The 14731-nt window shown below is 48.0% G+C and overlaps 1 protein-coding gene, 1 long non-coding RNA gene and 7 other non-coding genes across 9 annotated transcripts; all 9 read right to left on the bottom strand.

Annotated features, from left to right (window-relative positions):
* Window positions 1–1193: 1193 nt before the first annotated feature.
* Window positions 1194–4109, bottom strand: LOC134412046 (uncharacterized). The gene is made up of 2 exons (XM_063145812.1): window positions 3842–4109; window positions 1194–2557 (listed from the first exon to the last, which is right to left on the bottom strand). The coding sequence occupies exons 1-2, from the start codon at window positions 4098–4100 to the stop codon at window positions 2166–2168; spliced, it is 651 nt and encodes a 216-aa protein (XP_063001882.1). The 5' UTR covers window positions 4101–4109; the 3' UTR covers window positions 1194–2165.
* Window positions 4110–6084: 1975 nt separating this feature from the next.
* Window positions 6085–13635, bottom strand: LOC134412221 (uncharacterized). The gene is made up of 11 exons (XR_010026400.1): window positions 13497–13635; window positions 11895–11931; window positions 10873–10908; window positions 10266–10314; window positions 9973–9996; window positions 9508–9573; window positions 8942–9034; window positions 8335–8388; window positions 7682–7728; window positions 7168–7292; window positions 6085–6577 (listed from the first exon to the last, which is right to left on the bottom strand). It is a non-coding gene; the product is annotated as an uncharacterized LOC134412221 (long non-coding RNA).
* LOC134412457 (small nucleolar RNA SNORD22) lies at window positions 6955–7082 on the bottom strand. The gene has a single exon (XR_010026417.1). It is a non-coding gene; the product is annotated as a small nucleolar RNA SNORD22 (small nucleolar RNA).
* On the bottom strand, window positions 7521–7590 carry LOC134412454 (small nucleolar RNA SNORD31). The gene has a single exon (XR_010026414.1). It is a non-coding gene; the product is annotated as a small nucleolar RNA SNORD31 (small nucleolar RNA).
* On the bottom strand, window positions 7834–7906 carry LOC134412451 (small nucleolar RNA SNORD29). The gene has a single exon (XR_010026411.1). It is a non-coding gene; the product is annotated as a small nucleolar RNA SNORD29 (small nucleolar RNA).
* Window positions 8800–8870, bottom strand: LOC134412453 (small nucleolar RNA SNORD30). The gene has a single exon (XR_010026413.1). It is a non-coding gene; the product is annotated as a small nucleolar RNA SNORD30 (small nucleolar RNA).
* On the bottom strand, window positions 9190–9317 carry LOC134412456 (small nucleolar RNA SNORD22). Its single transcript, XR_010026416.1, has one exon. It is a non-coding gene; the product is annotated as a small nucleolar RNA SNORD22 (small nucleolar RNA).
* Window positions 9646–9714, bottom strand: LOC134412455 (small nucleolar RNA SNORD31). Its single transcript, XR_010026415.1, has one exon. It is a non-coding gene; the product is annotated as a small nucleolar RNA SNORD31 (small nucleolar RNA).
* On the bottom strand, window positions 11121–11195 carry LOC134412452 (small nucleolar RNA SNORD26). The gene has a single exon (XR_010026412.1). It is a non-coding gene; the product is annotated as a small nucleolar RNA SNORD26 (small nucleolar RNA).
* Window positions 13636–14731: the final 1096 nt, after the last annotated feature.

Raw genomic sequence — 14731 nt, 5'->3', positions numbered from 1 at the left:
TACTACTCTTTAACTACAGTCTTTATTGTCTGGTATCTTGGGTTAAAAGGATCATTCATGTAGTAGGCATTGGGGAAAGCCTCTCTCTGCCTGAGACGCTGGAGAGACTTGCTGTCAGAGTAGAAAACACAGGGGTAGATAAACAAATGGTCTGATGTAATCTAAGGCAGCTTCTTGTGTTCCTGCAGCAAACATCTGATAAAACAAACCACACTGCCCTATAAAGGGGCCATGAGAATTGTACGGCTGACATAGAGGACACCACATTTCAGCAAGCAGTCGTCCAAAATTCCGCAAGCAATCCCGTTCATGCAGATATAGGCAATATTGGAGGCCGGCTGGATTTAGGGTTGCCACTTTTTTGTGAGTTTTATTTCCCTGTGCTTACACGGGTTAAGCTTTCCTTATCACTTCATTTCCAGGCCAAATACAAGAACCAGGACCCCCACCCCCCAAAATCTGCCTCTCCGTTGAAGTTTCTGATGCCTTGTGAGTTCCCCTGCCCCATCTCACCCCCAGCTGTGGGTGAGTTTTCACTCCCATCCCAACATGCAATAGAAAGGCCATCTCAAGGAATGTTGCATGTCATAAGGCATAGGAATGAACGTTGGCACTTATTGGATCTACTGTGCAGAGAGAGAGAGAGTAGGACATTCCTCCAAGCCCTTGTACATCAGTATGGCAAAAGGTCTCTGCGCCCTGCCATTTGATGCCCCCATTATCCTGTATCCTCCCGACCTGGCCATATGTTTTCTTATATACTTAATTTTATGTTCCTTGAATAAACTTTTCTTAAGATTACAGTTTTGCCAGGAGTTATTCAGAATCCCTGGCCTAGACTCAGCAGGCATAACTCTACTGGATTTTTACACCACTTATCAGCCTGCAACCCTATACATCCTTAACTAGGAATAAGTTCCATTGAACTCAGTGAGGCTTTGTGTATGGGATTGTACAGCTAGTATTTATTAGGGAGGTGAGCGGTGAAGGTGGAAAGCCCTTAGATTCGAATAAGAAGGGAATTCATAAAACACTCATGCTTGTGTCCATCAAGTAGCCTTCCCTGCAGTTAAATAAGCAGCCATAGCTTTCCTGAGTAAAGTGTTGGCATAACAGGCTGGTTAGCCTATTCCTGTTCTCCAGCATTAAAAGTGGCCGAAATAAATGGAGAATACATTAGAGGCTTAGCCGGTTTATTTCAAAAGCCTCAAACAACGTGACAATATCATAGAACTTCCTTACAATGACCCCCATCTCCCAAATTCTAGATAGCTGTAGGGGGAAACTTTTGAGTCCAGGCCTTAGTCAAAGCAGGCATCTTTCAAAGACGTATCAAGGAAAGGCTGAAGATATAAATGGAAGGAATGGATTGAGACAAGGAATAATAGAGTGGAAAAAGCACAGCACAGACCAAACAGGTAAAGTAGGTAAAGCAGCAGAGATTACAGTAGATGGGGGAGACCCAGTATCTGACCCCAGGTTGGTAGATAGATGACCAGACACAAACATTTTCCCGTTTCGGGGTTTCCCTCAGTCTACACAAGAGGTGCAAATGCCACCCTTTCATAGGGCTTTTTAAAAGTCACAGTAATTTCCTCTGAGGGAGCTGCGTTGCAGGAGAAACATTTTCCTCTCACCTGACATTACCAGTCCAGGTCCCCCACATCTGAACTTGCTGGTACCCCCGCTTTAATTACACCAGCCCTGCCCCCAACATGAGGCATAATTAAGATAGCAGTGCCCAGAACTCCACTCAGCGTCATTATGAGGCCCTTCCATTTCTCGCAGCAATGACAGTGGGTCCAGTAGTCCCGTGGCACTTGCCCTACTGTACTGCACGCTGGTGCCGGGACTATAGAGAGCAGATACTGTCTTTGTACTGATTCGAGAAACCCTTTGTACAGTGTTAGCGGCTTTGTTCCTTAGTCTTCTCTATATACTTTTCCCCCTAGTGATTATAGTAATGTGCCTGCTTGCATGTGTGATATTTGTATTGTTTTATGTAATATTGAAATCGGCGATTAAAAATTGACACCGAAGTAAAGTCTGTCACAATATTATCTCCGGCGTGCCGGTAGCTGCTCGATTGGAGTGTGTGTGCGCGTGTGCGTGCTCCCCGCCCTGTGCTCCCAACAGTTGCAAGCAGCCGTTCTCCACTCCAGAGCCTAGCCGTCAGGCCGAGGCACGCTGCGCCACAGAGTTGCCAAGAAGGGCGGGCAATGCAGGCCCAGCCGCGAAGCCCTGCAGACGTCTTCCTCCGGACAGACGGCCTTGACGCACATCTCAGCGTCCCGGCCCCATTCGGCCCTGCGGAAGGGCTCCGTCACGTCGAAGCGCGTGCCGCAGACTTCCCTGCTTAGGATCCGAGTGCCGCGGTTCCCTTGGCGGGCCCGCAAGTACTGCCGCAGCGAGGGCGGTGTGGTGAGGAGGAGCCTGTAGGGAGGCGGTGGGCCCCCATCCGGAGGCTGCTCCAGGTTCAGCAGGACAAAAGCTTTGGTGAGCCTCTCTCCTTTCTGGCAGCGGAGGCGCAACATCCAGCAAAATTCGTGCTCCTCACCTGTAAGGGAACAGGGAGACTTGCTAGCAATGCTTGTAACCCAGCCAGGGGGGGAAAACAGTCCTTCCACAGCCAGCTACTCAGCACTTGGCCGAAGGAGGGGCAGCGATAATGAGGGTGTTTGTGGGATCAACGGTTCCTTTCCTCCAAGGCCAGAGTCCCTCAGGGCCCAAGAGAGCAAGGCCTAAGGCAGGCCTGCAAATATATAATATTTACAGCAATAATACAAATAAAACCAAGGGTGTTCAACCTCTTCCAGCCCGAGGGCCCGATTCCATTTCAAAGAAGCGCTCGGGGGCTGCAATGCACGTAAAGGGAAGCGGGTAAAGCGTGTCTATAGCCACCTAAATGAGTTGAAGGTATGGATGAGATTTGGACTGGCAGCCTCTCTCACACACTAGCTGCCACATTAGGAGTAGGCAGAAGATCGAACCGGATCCAGTGATAGGTCGTAGGATAATTTACAGTACATGGAAAGGATTTTTGACTATCGATCATTTGATAACAAAATCCCCACCCCCACCCCCGCACACAAAAATATTATATTTTTGAAATGAAGACAGCTTGAGGTACCCAGATTTGTGAGCACCATTCAGTTCTGGTACACAAAACAGATTCCTGTGCTCAGAACTCTTTAATTCTAAGTGAATGTCTTTTGCCGCAAGACTCTGTTTGGCAGATCTCAGGGTTCTAGTCAAGTAGATTCCGCAAGGCTGATGCTTGCCCAACTTTGCCCTTACGCTACTCCAGGTGTACACCGCTTCCTTTAAGGAGCCCTGGGAACCCAAAGCTCCCATGACACCCAAGAACTGCAGCAGAGCATTGAGCATGCAGGCGTTGGAGGCTCCAGGACCTTTGGGGAAACTCCCCGCAGCCTCTCCCCCCTCAGTGAATCTATCTTCTCAAAGCTATTGTAAACAGTGGCTGCTGTTCCTCTTTCTTGCTAGTCCGGCAGAGGCAGGGAGCAAGGAGGCCAGGGCATCTGCTGCTCCCTCTTCTCATTGCCACCATTGCCTGGGCCAGAGCAAGAAGCAGGTAAACCAGCCGGTTGCAATGGTGTAGAGGAGCAACTCCAGGGAGCTCGTTCGGTAGGGCCCTGCTGGGGGGTTTGGGCCCTCGGGAGGTGCCCGGCTATGCCTACCTTTGAGGCCGGCCCTGTATGCAAGGGAGGAGCCTGTGAGCCCCTCCCTGCTGCCACCCGATTGGCTACGTGGCTGACTTTCGACAGCAGTGATGGCCTTTGGGTTTCCTATGGCCCTCCTCCTCCTCCCCCTCCCTCCTTACCTTCCGTGCCTTCGTTGAGTTTCAGCGAGACCGTGGACTTGGCACTGACCATCTCGAGCATGGCTTGGGAAGCGCAGCTCAGCATGCACGTGCTAAATCTGGGCACCAAGCGGCTTCCCCCCTCCGGGGCTGCTGTGCTCTCGTCCACCGGGCAGGGTGCCGGGGCAGGGGCTCCTGTCGCAGGCACATCGCCTCCCACGCAGCCAGGCGGTGCAGCTGCCGCCAGAGCAAACATCAGGCCCAGCCAGCTGGGACCCATCGCCAGCTGTCGGGGGGCGAGACGGCTGTGTGCGTGCATGGGGCACGGCTGAAAGAGCCGCAGGGGAAGCGGGGCAGGCTGTAGGGGCCGGGTCCAGCAGCCGCAACAGGCCTGGGCTTGTTTGCTGCGTGCCTGTCCCAATTTCTTTGCCCAGCCAGCTGCTGGGTGGGTGCCCAGGTGGAACTGTTTGCCAAGGGACGCTTTTAGAAAAGGCAGCAGCGGTGGGCGGAAGAAAGAGAGGTGGGTGGGTGGGTTACGTAATGAGTCACTTGCCCTGGACATTTCCAGACCAGCTTACCGCTTGGCTTAACCCTTTCCTGCAGTCAAACAAGTAGAGCTTGTTGAGTTTGCAGCAGAGAACTGCTTGGGATTTTTGAGAGGCAGCAGTTGCTGTGTCTCCTTGACTGCATCATTTCATCCGGCTGGCCCTCCTCCCTCACCTATTATGGGGTAGAACTGGAATCCTGTCACCCACACCAGTAGTGGGGAGGTTTGGCTGCAGCCTTTCCCTGCTATGCAGGACCAGCGCCAGAAACTGGCATGATTGGGCACCTGACGAGGGTCATATCCCCAACAGGGGCCCAAATATCAACCCTAGGAACCTCTTAGCCCAGCCATTCCTTCTCCCTGTGAACAATAAAAGGACTGAGATAATCTATTCCTGCCATGTCCTCTTTCCTCTCCTAGGAAGTGGCACAACTTAGGTCCAGGAGCGTGGCAGTGAGCTCACTTTGGAGGCATTTGTTATATACCTAAAATGATAAAGATTTGCAATAGAAGTGGTAGGAGGCACAGTCTGTTAGTTCTCTTCTACTGCTCTAACAGTCAGGAAGTTTTTCCTGATGTCCAGCCGGAATCTGGCCTCCTGTCACTTGAGCCTGTTATTCCATGTCCTTGATCATCCCAGAGTCCAGGACACAGAATAACAGGCTCAAGTTACAAGAAGCCAGATTCCAGCTGGACAAACTTGACTGTTAGAGCAGTACGACATGGAACCAGTTACCTAGGGAGGTGGTGGGCTCTCCCACACCATCTGCCAAGTATGCTTTAGGGTGGATTCCTGCACTGAGCAGGAGGTTGGACTCAATGGCCTTATAGGCCCCTTCCAACTCTATTCTACGAGCTGTGATGGCATTTTCATGACCATGGAGGACAGCAGCTGCAGTACCTTATATTGTGCCAGCTGCCTCACAAAGGAGAAAAACCCCGGTGCATGTTGTACAGATGAAACAAGCCATGATGCTTATTTGACTGTTGAATAAAGGTACTGATAGTTTACACCCATCATGACCATTCCCACCAGGAATGATGGGAGTGCTACATCTGGAAGGCTGCAAGTTCCCCACCTCCACTCTTAAGGCGGCCCAGATATGTTCTGCTCAACTTTAGGATCATTTGGAAAGCTCTGCTTAAGCTGCTGTCATAACCGTCCTCCATCCCTTCTGCAAAAGCGTGCAATTCCAGAACTGCTTAGATAGCAAGAAACAGATTTGTCAACTCCCACTTGCAGATGCTAGGATGGATCTAAATACTGACTTCAGAGTACAGCTACACAGGCAGAAGTTTTCTATAAATCAAGATCTTCACCAACAGTATTTTACTTACTGGTACTATCCATATGGCCTTCTTGGATAAATTCCTAGAGAAGGCTATCCATGGCTACTAGCCCTGATGGTTGTGTGCTATCTTCAGTATTTGAGGCAGTAAGCCTGTGTGCACCGGTTGCTGGGGAACATGGGTGGGATGGTACTGTTGCACCATGTCCTGCTTTGTTGGTCCCTGGCCAAGAGCTAGTTGGCCACTATGTGAACAAGAGTGCTGGACTAGATGGACCCTCGGTCTGATCCAGCATGTCACTTATGTTCTTATGCACTATCTGCATGTAAGGTACATACACATTTTCTTGTAGGTTTTACTATATGAATGATCCCAATGTCTTCCCATGATGCCCACAACAGCAAATTCACATCAAACGTTTCTTTAAAAACACAAAACAGTTTATTAATGATCATTACATACTTTTTTTTAAAAAAAAAATGTTGACAGGTAAACAAAAAGTGGCCGGAAATTCATTCCCCTTAACATTCTAAAATTCTTTTGACACATTGAGTTTGAGAAATACACTATCTCTTGACAGACTTTGGCTGCATACCTCAAGGTCTTGCAATTTCATATATCATTACCCTCTTTTCTTATGGATTAAAAATTATCTTGACTTTCAGGTAACTTGGCCTCCGATGAAGGTCAGTAATAAGCATCTTCAGATTTAGAGTCCGCCTTATGTGCAAGTTGTAAAATAAGCTTTGAGGAAGCCCAAGTGGAACGATGCAGAAGGATATAAGCCCCATTTCTCTTCTTCCTTGCTTTGTTCTAGACTAATAAGGGATATGAGCCTTCTTTCCCAAGGAATGCAAGGGCCACAGCTGAGCATGCTGACGGCTTGTTGATTCTTGGTAGCCTTCGGTGACTGTGCATACCTGTGTATGGGAGGTGGGGAGAGGAACGGAAAACCCACAGTGAGCTACTTTAGACAATCCACATATGACATTCACCTGATATAGGCTTGTCTTAATCCAGGGGCACTGAACCTTTTCCAGATGGCATTTCATTTGGGGGAAGCTCTAGGAACTGCATTAGAGCCAGCACCAAGACACCAAAAAATACCAGCCTATTTTAGCTTAAAGCTCTTACTGCCAGGAACTGCACCTTACGAGAGGTGTTTTGAGCCTTTTAGAATGGGGGAAAGCCAGAACCCCACCTGACCACAGGTGGTGAGGGGAAAGGGGGTGTGTGTCACCCTCTGGCGGGACCCCAGAGGGCCAGATTGTGGGCCTGGTGTTCTGCACCTGTTCTAATCCCATCAGACAGTTCCTTTTGGGACCGTGTTTCCTCTTTTCCCTCTGCTGGCTCCAGTGGGTTCAACCTTTACAGGTTCTGGTGCCAAGGCAGAGCGTAAGACACGCCGTGATCTCATCATTGGGATGTTCTCCCTGTACTCCTCTTATCCTCTCTCTACCTGCACCCAGCAAATCATCTGGGCTACTTGGTTTTGCTTTATGACTCTCACCTGTTGGATGCAGAAGCAACGCCGGGTCTTGAAGTGGTCCGAGGCCCAGTGAAAGGGACCAGAAGCAACCCATGCTGTGCAGTAACCACAGAAACCAACAGGAGCCCCAGGCAGACCAATCTGAGCTTTGGAAAAGAAAAGGATGTAAGTGTAATAAAAAGCAGTGATGCCTTTGCCAGACCATGGGTGGGTGGGTGGATCCAAAACCCACATTTTTATTTATTTGCACCCTGCCTTTCCACCAAGAAGACATCATTCAAGGCTGCTATCATAGGAATCAAAATTTAAAAAACTTTTCATCAGTGTCAGAGAAACTGTAATCTCCCATCCGTACTCTTGTTGATGCTGGGCTCCTGGACTCAGAGAGACCACTCAGTCACAGAAATCAGACTGGGGCGGTAAATGTCTCATCATAGGAGCCAGTTTGGAAAAGAGGTAAGGGGGATTTGTCAACACCACAGCATTTATGTTCCTACAAGGAGACCTAGGCTCCCTGCCAGGGGCGAATTCTCACCTCTGCTAAGGATGTTGCATATGATTTGTCTCGCTTCAGGCTACCATCTGCACGGAGGGGAGAGGAACAATAACACAGAAACGGTCAGCAAGTTAGTGATCATCCAAAGCCAGGCACCCAGAACCCAGCCACCTGTACCCGGTTCATTTGCAGTTTTTCAGTTGTTCAAACATTTTCACGGCTTTATATGAAATCAAAGTGAGCTAGTTAGACTCATCATTAAAACTGCAGCCACTCCTTCCCCCGACTACGCATGACACAGCCAACAAAGGACTTTGGGGGCATTTACATGGGGGCTTGAGGAAAGATGGCACAAAAAGGTACCAGCCAATGCCGCTCTATCTTTGTTCTGCATCACGGAATGCTCAGTCCAGGGCCAGCATTTTGTAGGGCTTATAGCAGCCTTACTGGGTACCCTCCAGCTGCCTTGGCTACAACTCCCTATCAGGGCCAGACAGCTCAGTGGTAAGAGCACCAGCCCGGCACGCACAAGGGCCCAGGTTCAATTCACACCATCTCCAGGTAGGACTGGAAAAGCTCCTGCTTGAAACCCCAGAGAGGTTTCTTAGCCCAACAATACTGGGCTCAATTAGCCTGGCCCAATATAAGGCAGGGTTCTATGTCTCAGGCAGGAAGGGGTCTTTACTTCTTACCAGGTAGGTCTCTTTATCACAAATGGAGGCTCTGTCCACTCCAGGCTCACCATCCTGCAGGGAAGAAGGTTTGAACATTAAAAAACATACAAAAAGAACCCAGGACAAGCTGGGCTTCTGCTTAATCCATGGCAACAGGTCTTGTTAGGAAGCAGCAGATTTCAAGCTGGCAGGATCTAGTTTTTTGTTCATTTGTTTGACTAGAGCCGATGTGAACTGTCAGCTCAGGATTTATTTATTTTGGAGAAAACTGATCTGTCTTTCCACACACAAATCCACTCCTGTTAGCACTTTCCCTTCCTCCAGCTTCTTTCATTTCTGTGGTAAGATTTAGACCAGCATTTTCCAACCTAGTGGGTTAAAACTACAATTCCCATCGCCTCCAGGTCGCAGCAAAAGGAACTTATGTGCTGATTACAACAGAGTGGGGCTGCCCCAGCCCCAGTTTAAGGCTTGCTCCCGACTGATACTCAGATTCCACTTCTCAACAGGAATATTCAGCCGAACGAGATTCCAAAAGAGAGATCATCATGTCAGTGGGAGACGGGACAGATTTGAAGGCCCAAGTGGATAAGTGGGGAAAATTCGGAGCTATAGGCAAACTCACTTTCTTCTCCCTTTGGAGCAGTCCAGAGGACAAGGCAGCACCAGGAATAGGTCTTGCATTCCTCACAAAGAAGCTGGAGAGATGCTTCAGAAACTAGTTGAAGAAATTAAAAAAAAAAAAACAGTACTCTCATCAGAACACAAAATGGACGGACAGCTACAAATGCCCAACAAATTTCAAAGCCCCCTCCTGCATGCAGAGCAAATGCCCAAGCACTGAGCTGCAGCCCTTCCTTCGATCCGACTGAAGTCCCATCAGACTGTTCCTTCTGGAGCAGAGTTTCCTCCTCTCCCTCTGCCGGTCCCAGTGGGTTCAACCTTTGCAGGTTCTGGCACCAGTACAGACGGTAAGACGCAACAGGATTTCCTCATTGGGACCAGTGATGCCCTAAGCCATGTTTCCTCCACCTGCTGCGCCCTCCAGATGTGTTCAACTTCAACTCCCATCAGCCATGCTGGTTGGGAATGATAGGAGTTGACATCCAAGAGTCACCAGGTTGGAGGAAAGCAGCTCTAGGGTTAAGACTCCCACACACTTCGTTTTGAGCACAGAAATCTCCACCTCACCTGTTGGGATGCAAGGTCTTTTAAGTCAACTGCTCCAGGCCTGTCTGCTGAGGCAACGCTAAGGCCCTGAAACACAAGAGGAAACCGAAGTCAGAGGCTAGGACCCTCCCATCCCTACCCAAAGCTGTGCTGAGCTCCCACACTCAGAGGGGACCACTCCATCACAAGAGATCAGACTGGGGCGGTAAAGATCTCATCACTGGAGATGGACACAGCAGGGTAAGGATATGGTGGGGGACCTGTGAAGCATGACGGTGCTTCGAGAGGCAAAAGCCACGATGCACTTGAACTCTTGTCCAAGGCAATCCTGTGGCTTAAATCCTGTGGCACCACAGGTACGATTTTTTCTTTGTTTCTTCAAACAAAGCATGGTTGGGTTTTTTTTTTGAAAAGGCATATAAAGATTTATTTATTTTCAAGGACAACTGGGGGGGGGGAAGCAAGAGCAGTAACACTAGCACTCACCTTTCTTGGCCCAGAGTATCCCACCTGTGAAGGAAATTAAGAGAATTCGGTCAATAAAAGGAAGATCAGGACAGAAAGAGGCTCTGTGGAGCAATGACAGTTTGATCAGGGCTTTGGTAACTCCTGCCATAAGACTAGCGTCGTCCATCAACATAGGTCATCATATCAAACTGCGAAGCCAAGCATCAAGGGCCGTGACCCCACCAGCCCGATTTCTACCAAGAAAATATCCATCCCCTTCCACCTCCACATGAATGGCAGTTTCACTCAGATGCACAAGTCCTTAAGCTTACTTTGAAGGGCTGTCACGGAAGTTCCAGTTGTTGTCTTGGAACACGCAGCCTGAAATTAAGGAAATAGAAATTAAAAGTTTATTTATTGCATTTCTATACCACCCAATAGCCGAAGCTCTCTGCATTCCACTCATCCCTCTGCTCCGGAACAGGAATGTCTTGTGTTCTCAGACGGAAAACTGACATCACCAGAAATCAGATATATGCTTGTCTGTTTTATGCGCATCACTGAACACAGGAAGGAGGAAGGCAAGGCCTTCAAAACAACTGCTAGTCCGAGGCCTTGCTGGGACTTTCCCCTACTTGCAAGGAGGATGTCAAGGCCTTGCCAAGGAAAGGATTCCTGGCTTTTTCCTCAATGAGTCAAACTGGAATTGAGCCAGGCTGGCTGCAGTGATCAAGGTATGGCGACTCTGCACATGCTCAGGGGCTCAATTCCCTACATCAGGGCTGGGGAAACGATGGACAAATTGTCTGAACTAGTAATGGACTATGCTCCTATTTGGCAACCAAGTGCCATGTAAGCACACGATGGAGCAGGAAGGCATCTAGCAGATCAGACATGAGAATTCTCCGTCTCCACTACTCCAAGAGATCCTCTACTCACATGCCATACAGGACGTATCACTGACGACTTCTGCATCTGCAAAATGGGAAAGAGGGGGGAAAGTGGGGAACATACAAACAAAAAACACTTTTATTATACTGCCATCAACCATTAAGGAAGATACACAACTATTTAAATAGGGGTGGTGGGAAGGTTATACACAACCTGACCCCAAACTCTTTTGTGTCTTGGACAGGAGAATGAGGTTGCCACTGCAATTTGGCTAAACAATCTAGTCTTTGGCAAGCGCTACTCAGAATCTGGTAAAGGTTTTCTCCACTGAAGCTTCAGAAAGAGAGAGTTCCTGGGTCTCATCTCTGTAGCACTTCATGCCCGCAAACAAACGGTCAGAAAGGGCAGTAGTTTAAAAGTATGGACAGACTGATGGCCAGCTTCATGCACTACAGGCCAGTTCACCTGATCAAACAGCCCCCCGGGGCTTACTTAAGCCACCGTGGGCTGTGATGCTTGCACATGGCCATTTTGAATAAGCCGCAACTGTGGCTTGCGTCATCCAAACCTGGTAGGAGTGGGTTGTGCAAAGGTTAAACAACCCTTGCATAACCCACTGACACCGGGTTTGGACAACACGCCAAGCTGTGTTGTAGGACTTTTTATGTAGGACACACACAGAGATGGGGAGGATTGTAAATAGTGAGCTCAGAGGGAAATTAAATACAGAAGACATTAGCACGAACCATTCATTGGTTAGTTTTAAAAGTGTCAGAAAATGCTGTAATGGACTAACATGATGGACCTCTCTGATGTAGCTACAACAGTGATTATACATGGCCCATCCCAATAACAGTTAGCCTTTTATTGAGCAACTATGTGGGTAGAGTAGCAAGCATTCATGTTGTACAGAACCCTTCTTCACCCAAGTAATGTTTCATGCCTGATGAAGAGTTCTGAGCAAATACAAAGCTTCCTACATTTTGAAAACGCTTTCCAAGTACTAGAGACTTGACATCCAGCAGGCAAATAATTCCACCCTAGGAAGGTCTGGTTATGTTCTATCTCACCTGGAGGGCAGAGTCCAAGCATCTTGCAGATTTAGATCTGGAGAGAAAGTTAACAGTTAGTTACCAGCAACACCAACTTCACAAAAACACACACACAAAAACCCTTCCAAAGCAGCAACGGACTACACAAGACAGGAGTTTTCTCAGAAACTAAAGGACATCCTCACAGAACTTTTCAGAACAGGTCTGTGTAAAGTTTCATCACAGAAAAACTAGATTTAAAATCGTGTTCGTATTACTGAGGATACAAGCATTCCCCATTTATGGCTAGAGAATTCCCCAACCTAGTTCCTTGCAGATGTGTGAAACCTCAGCTCCCATCGCTCCTACTCCCAACTGTCGCTGATGAGGCCATCAGAGGGAGAGGAAGCAGCAGCCCTTCCATTGTGTCTTATGACCTTCTGAACTTTGCAACTAAGAATCTAGTGCCTAAATGTGCTTTTTTCCTCTTCCCTTCCAATCCCTTTTCCTTTCGTGTCATGTTTTTTTAGATTGTAACCCTGTGGGCAGGGACTGTCTTAAGAATTATATTTGTAAGCCGTCTTAAGAGTCTTCTATGGCTAAAGAGTGGGATAAAAGTGCTATAATAAATAAATCATTCCCAGCAAGCCTGCGCCTTAAGAACGTAAGGAACGGCTATAGGAGCACCTATATAAGGAACAATGGTCATAAGAGAACTTTTTGTAGCATTACCAAGAGATGGGGCAAGTGGCACAAAAGAAGAATTTGTATGCCTACCTGGCACTTTCCAGGTGTTTTGGACTACAACTCCTATCAGCCAGAGCCATGAGCAAGGGCAGGCATGCCGCAAGTTTAGTCCAAAACATCTGGAAGGTGCCAGGTTGGAGAAGACAGTTGCACACGAACAAGGCTACACAATGAGGTGACCATCCTGCCAAATACATTAAGAGTACAAATCTATATACATGTTTACTCAGATAGAAGTACCACTGAGTTCTATGTGACTTACTTCCAGGAAAAGTGGGCGTAGGATTGCACTGTAAGGCTGTAACCCTATGCACACTCAGGTGGGATGAAGTCCCACTGAACTCAAAGGATTTCACTTCTTAGTATCCGTGCATGAGAATGCCCTTGTAGCCTTATTGATTTCCAATGAAATTGGAGCCTGTAAGTATTTCCTTTTCCGAAGGGTAGCCATGTTAGTCTATAGCAACAAAATCAGGAGTTCTGCTGCACCTTATAATACTAACAGATTTGTTTTTATTAATCCAGTGGTTTCTGTTGTCAAAAATAATACAGAAACCCTTGAAGGACCACAGTATTTGCATCCCTTTCCTTTAACTCCATTCTTTTCATCTCTCTGTCATGTCTCCACGTTGGCACGATTGCAAAAAATATTATTTTTTTAAAAAAATCCCCTACACATCGGGGATTTGTGTAGAGGCATTCGAGACGACAGCTGCAATTGGGTTATTTTCCTGCATCTCACGCATGCTTCCACAGAAGGAAATCCTGTAGGGCACAAAGCGCTCGACTCCCAGGCAAGTGTGCATTTTGCACGGAGCCTATCTTCTGCATGCCCAACGCCCTTCCAAAACCTCCCTTCTTTCCCAATTTAGGGGCAAAGTAGTCCATACCCACGTAGGAAAAGGAGCACGACGGTACCGAATAGATCAAGCGGGGCTTGCAAAGCCTAAAGCCTCCGCAGGCCGAGGATGGCGGCGGATTAAATCTCCCCCTCTCCTTACCTCCGCAACTCCAGCAGCACCCCGATGAAAGAAATAGGACTCGCCCGCCAAAGGGTTAAATACTTAGTAGCTGCGGAGCATGATGGGAAACAGTCCCTTTCTCTCTCTCTCTCTCTTCCTCCCGCCCCTTTTTCCAATAGCTTCCGCTTCCTTCTGCGGCACAGAATCCGCTTTAGTTCGGGGGTGGAGCCCTCGGCTTCAAACGCTAGTGCGCATGCGCATCTTTTAACAAGCGTCGCGGATGAGCGCGACCATAGAGATAGGAAATTATAGTCGACCCTTTTCCATATCTCTAAGATATAGTATGCTATGGAAGAGACACTCTGTAATATAATCGACTTTTCGTAATCGTTTCGTAACCACATGGTAGAGTCATACGCAACCGCAGTGCTTGAAGTTTATAGAGGTGCTGAGGCGTCCTTACATTATTATTGGCCAACGGCGGCCATTTTAAATTTCTAGAATGGCGGATTTCCTGTTCTGAAGGAAGTTCAGTCCACGTGTCTCTCTAAGTTTCTCCAATAGACTAATTTTTTAGTATCTCTATGATACATTACGAGGCAAAACATGTATGTTGGGCGGGAAAAAGAGGCGCGCGTGGACAGAGGACTGCGCAGGTGCAATAGAAAGCCGCTCAATGGTGGCAAGCGCCGGAAGTGGAATCGCGCATGCGGAACTGGGACTAAAAAATTCAAGCCTTTTCCTCTCAGCTAATTTATATTTATTGGCGGAATTCGACGTTATAAAGGTTATGCACTCGTTAAAGATAAGAGCTTCCCCTGTTACCAGTGCCAAGCTCCGAAGCATGTGAAGTACTCCTAAGAATGGCAGTGTCTCTGAGCATGTGCAGAGTGCCCCACGGAGCATGTACACAAGAGAAATAAATGGACTTTTGATCCTCATATAAGAGTCCCTGGCGGATTTGACTCAGAAACCCCTGCATCTGTGTTATCTTCGTAGCCATGGGCAGCCTGTGGCCTTCCAGACTCTGTTAGACTCCAACTCCCATGAGCCACAGCCAGCAGTGACAATGAGGGATGATGAGAGTTATAGTCCAATAACAACTGGAGAGCCAAAAAAAATCCTCCGCCATTGTAATAAGTACCATCGTATTTCCCTTTTCTGCCG

The sequence above is a fragment of the Elgaria multicarinata genome, chromosome 21, assembly GCF_023053635.1.
Source record: "Elgaria multicarinata webbii isolate HBS135686 ecotype San Diego chromosome 21, rElgMul1.1.pri, whole genome shotgun sequence".
Taxonomy (NCBI): Eukaryota; Metazoa; Chordata; class Lepidosauria; order Squamata; family Anguidae; genus Elgaria; species Elgaria multicarinata.
Note: the sequence above shows the minus strand (reverse complement) of the source record. Positions and strands in the feature narration are given on the sequence as shown.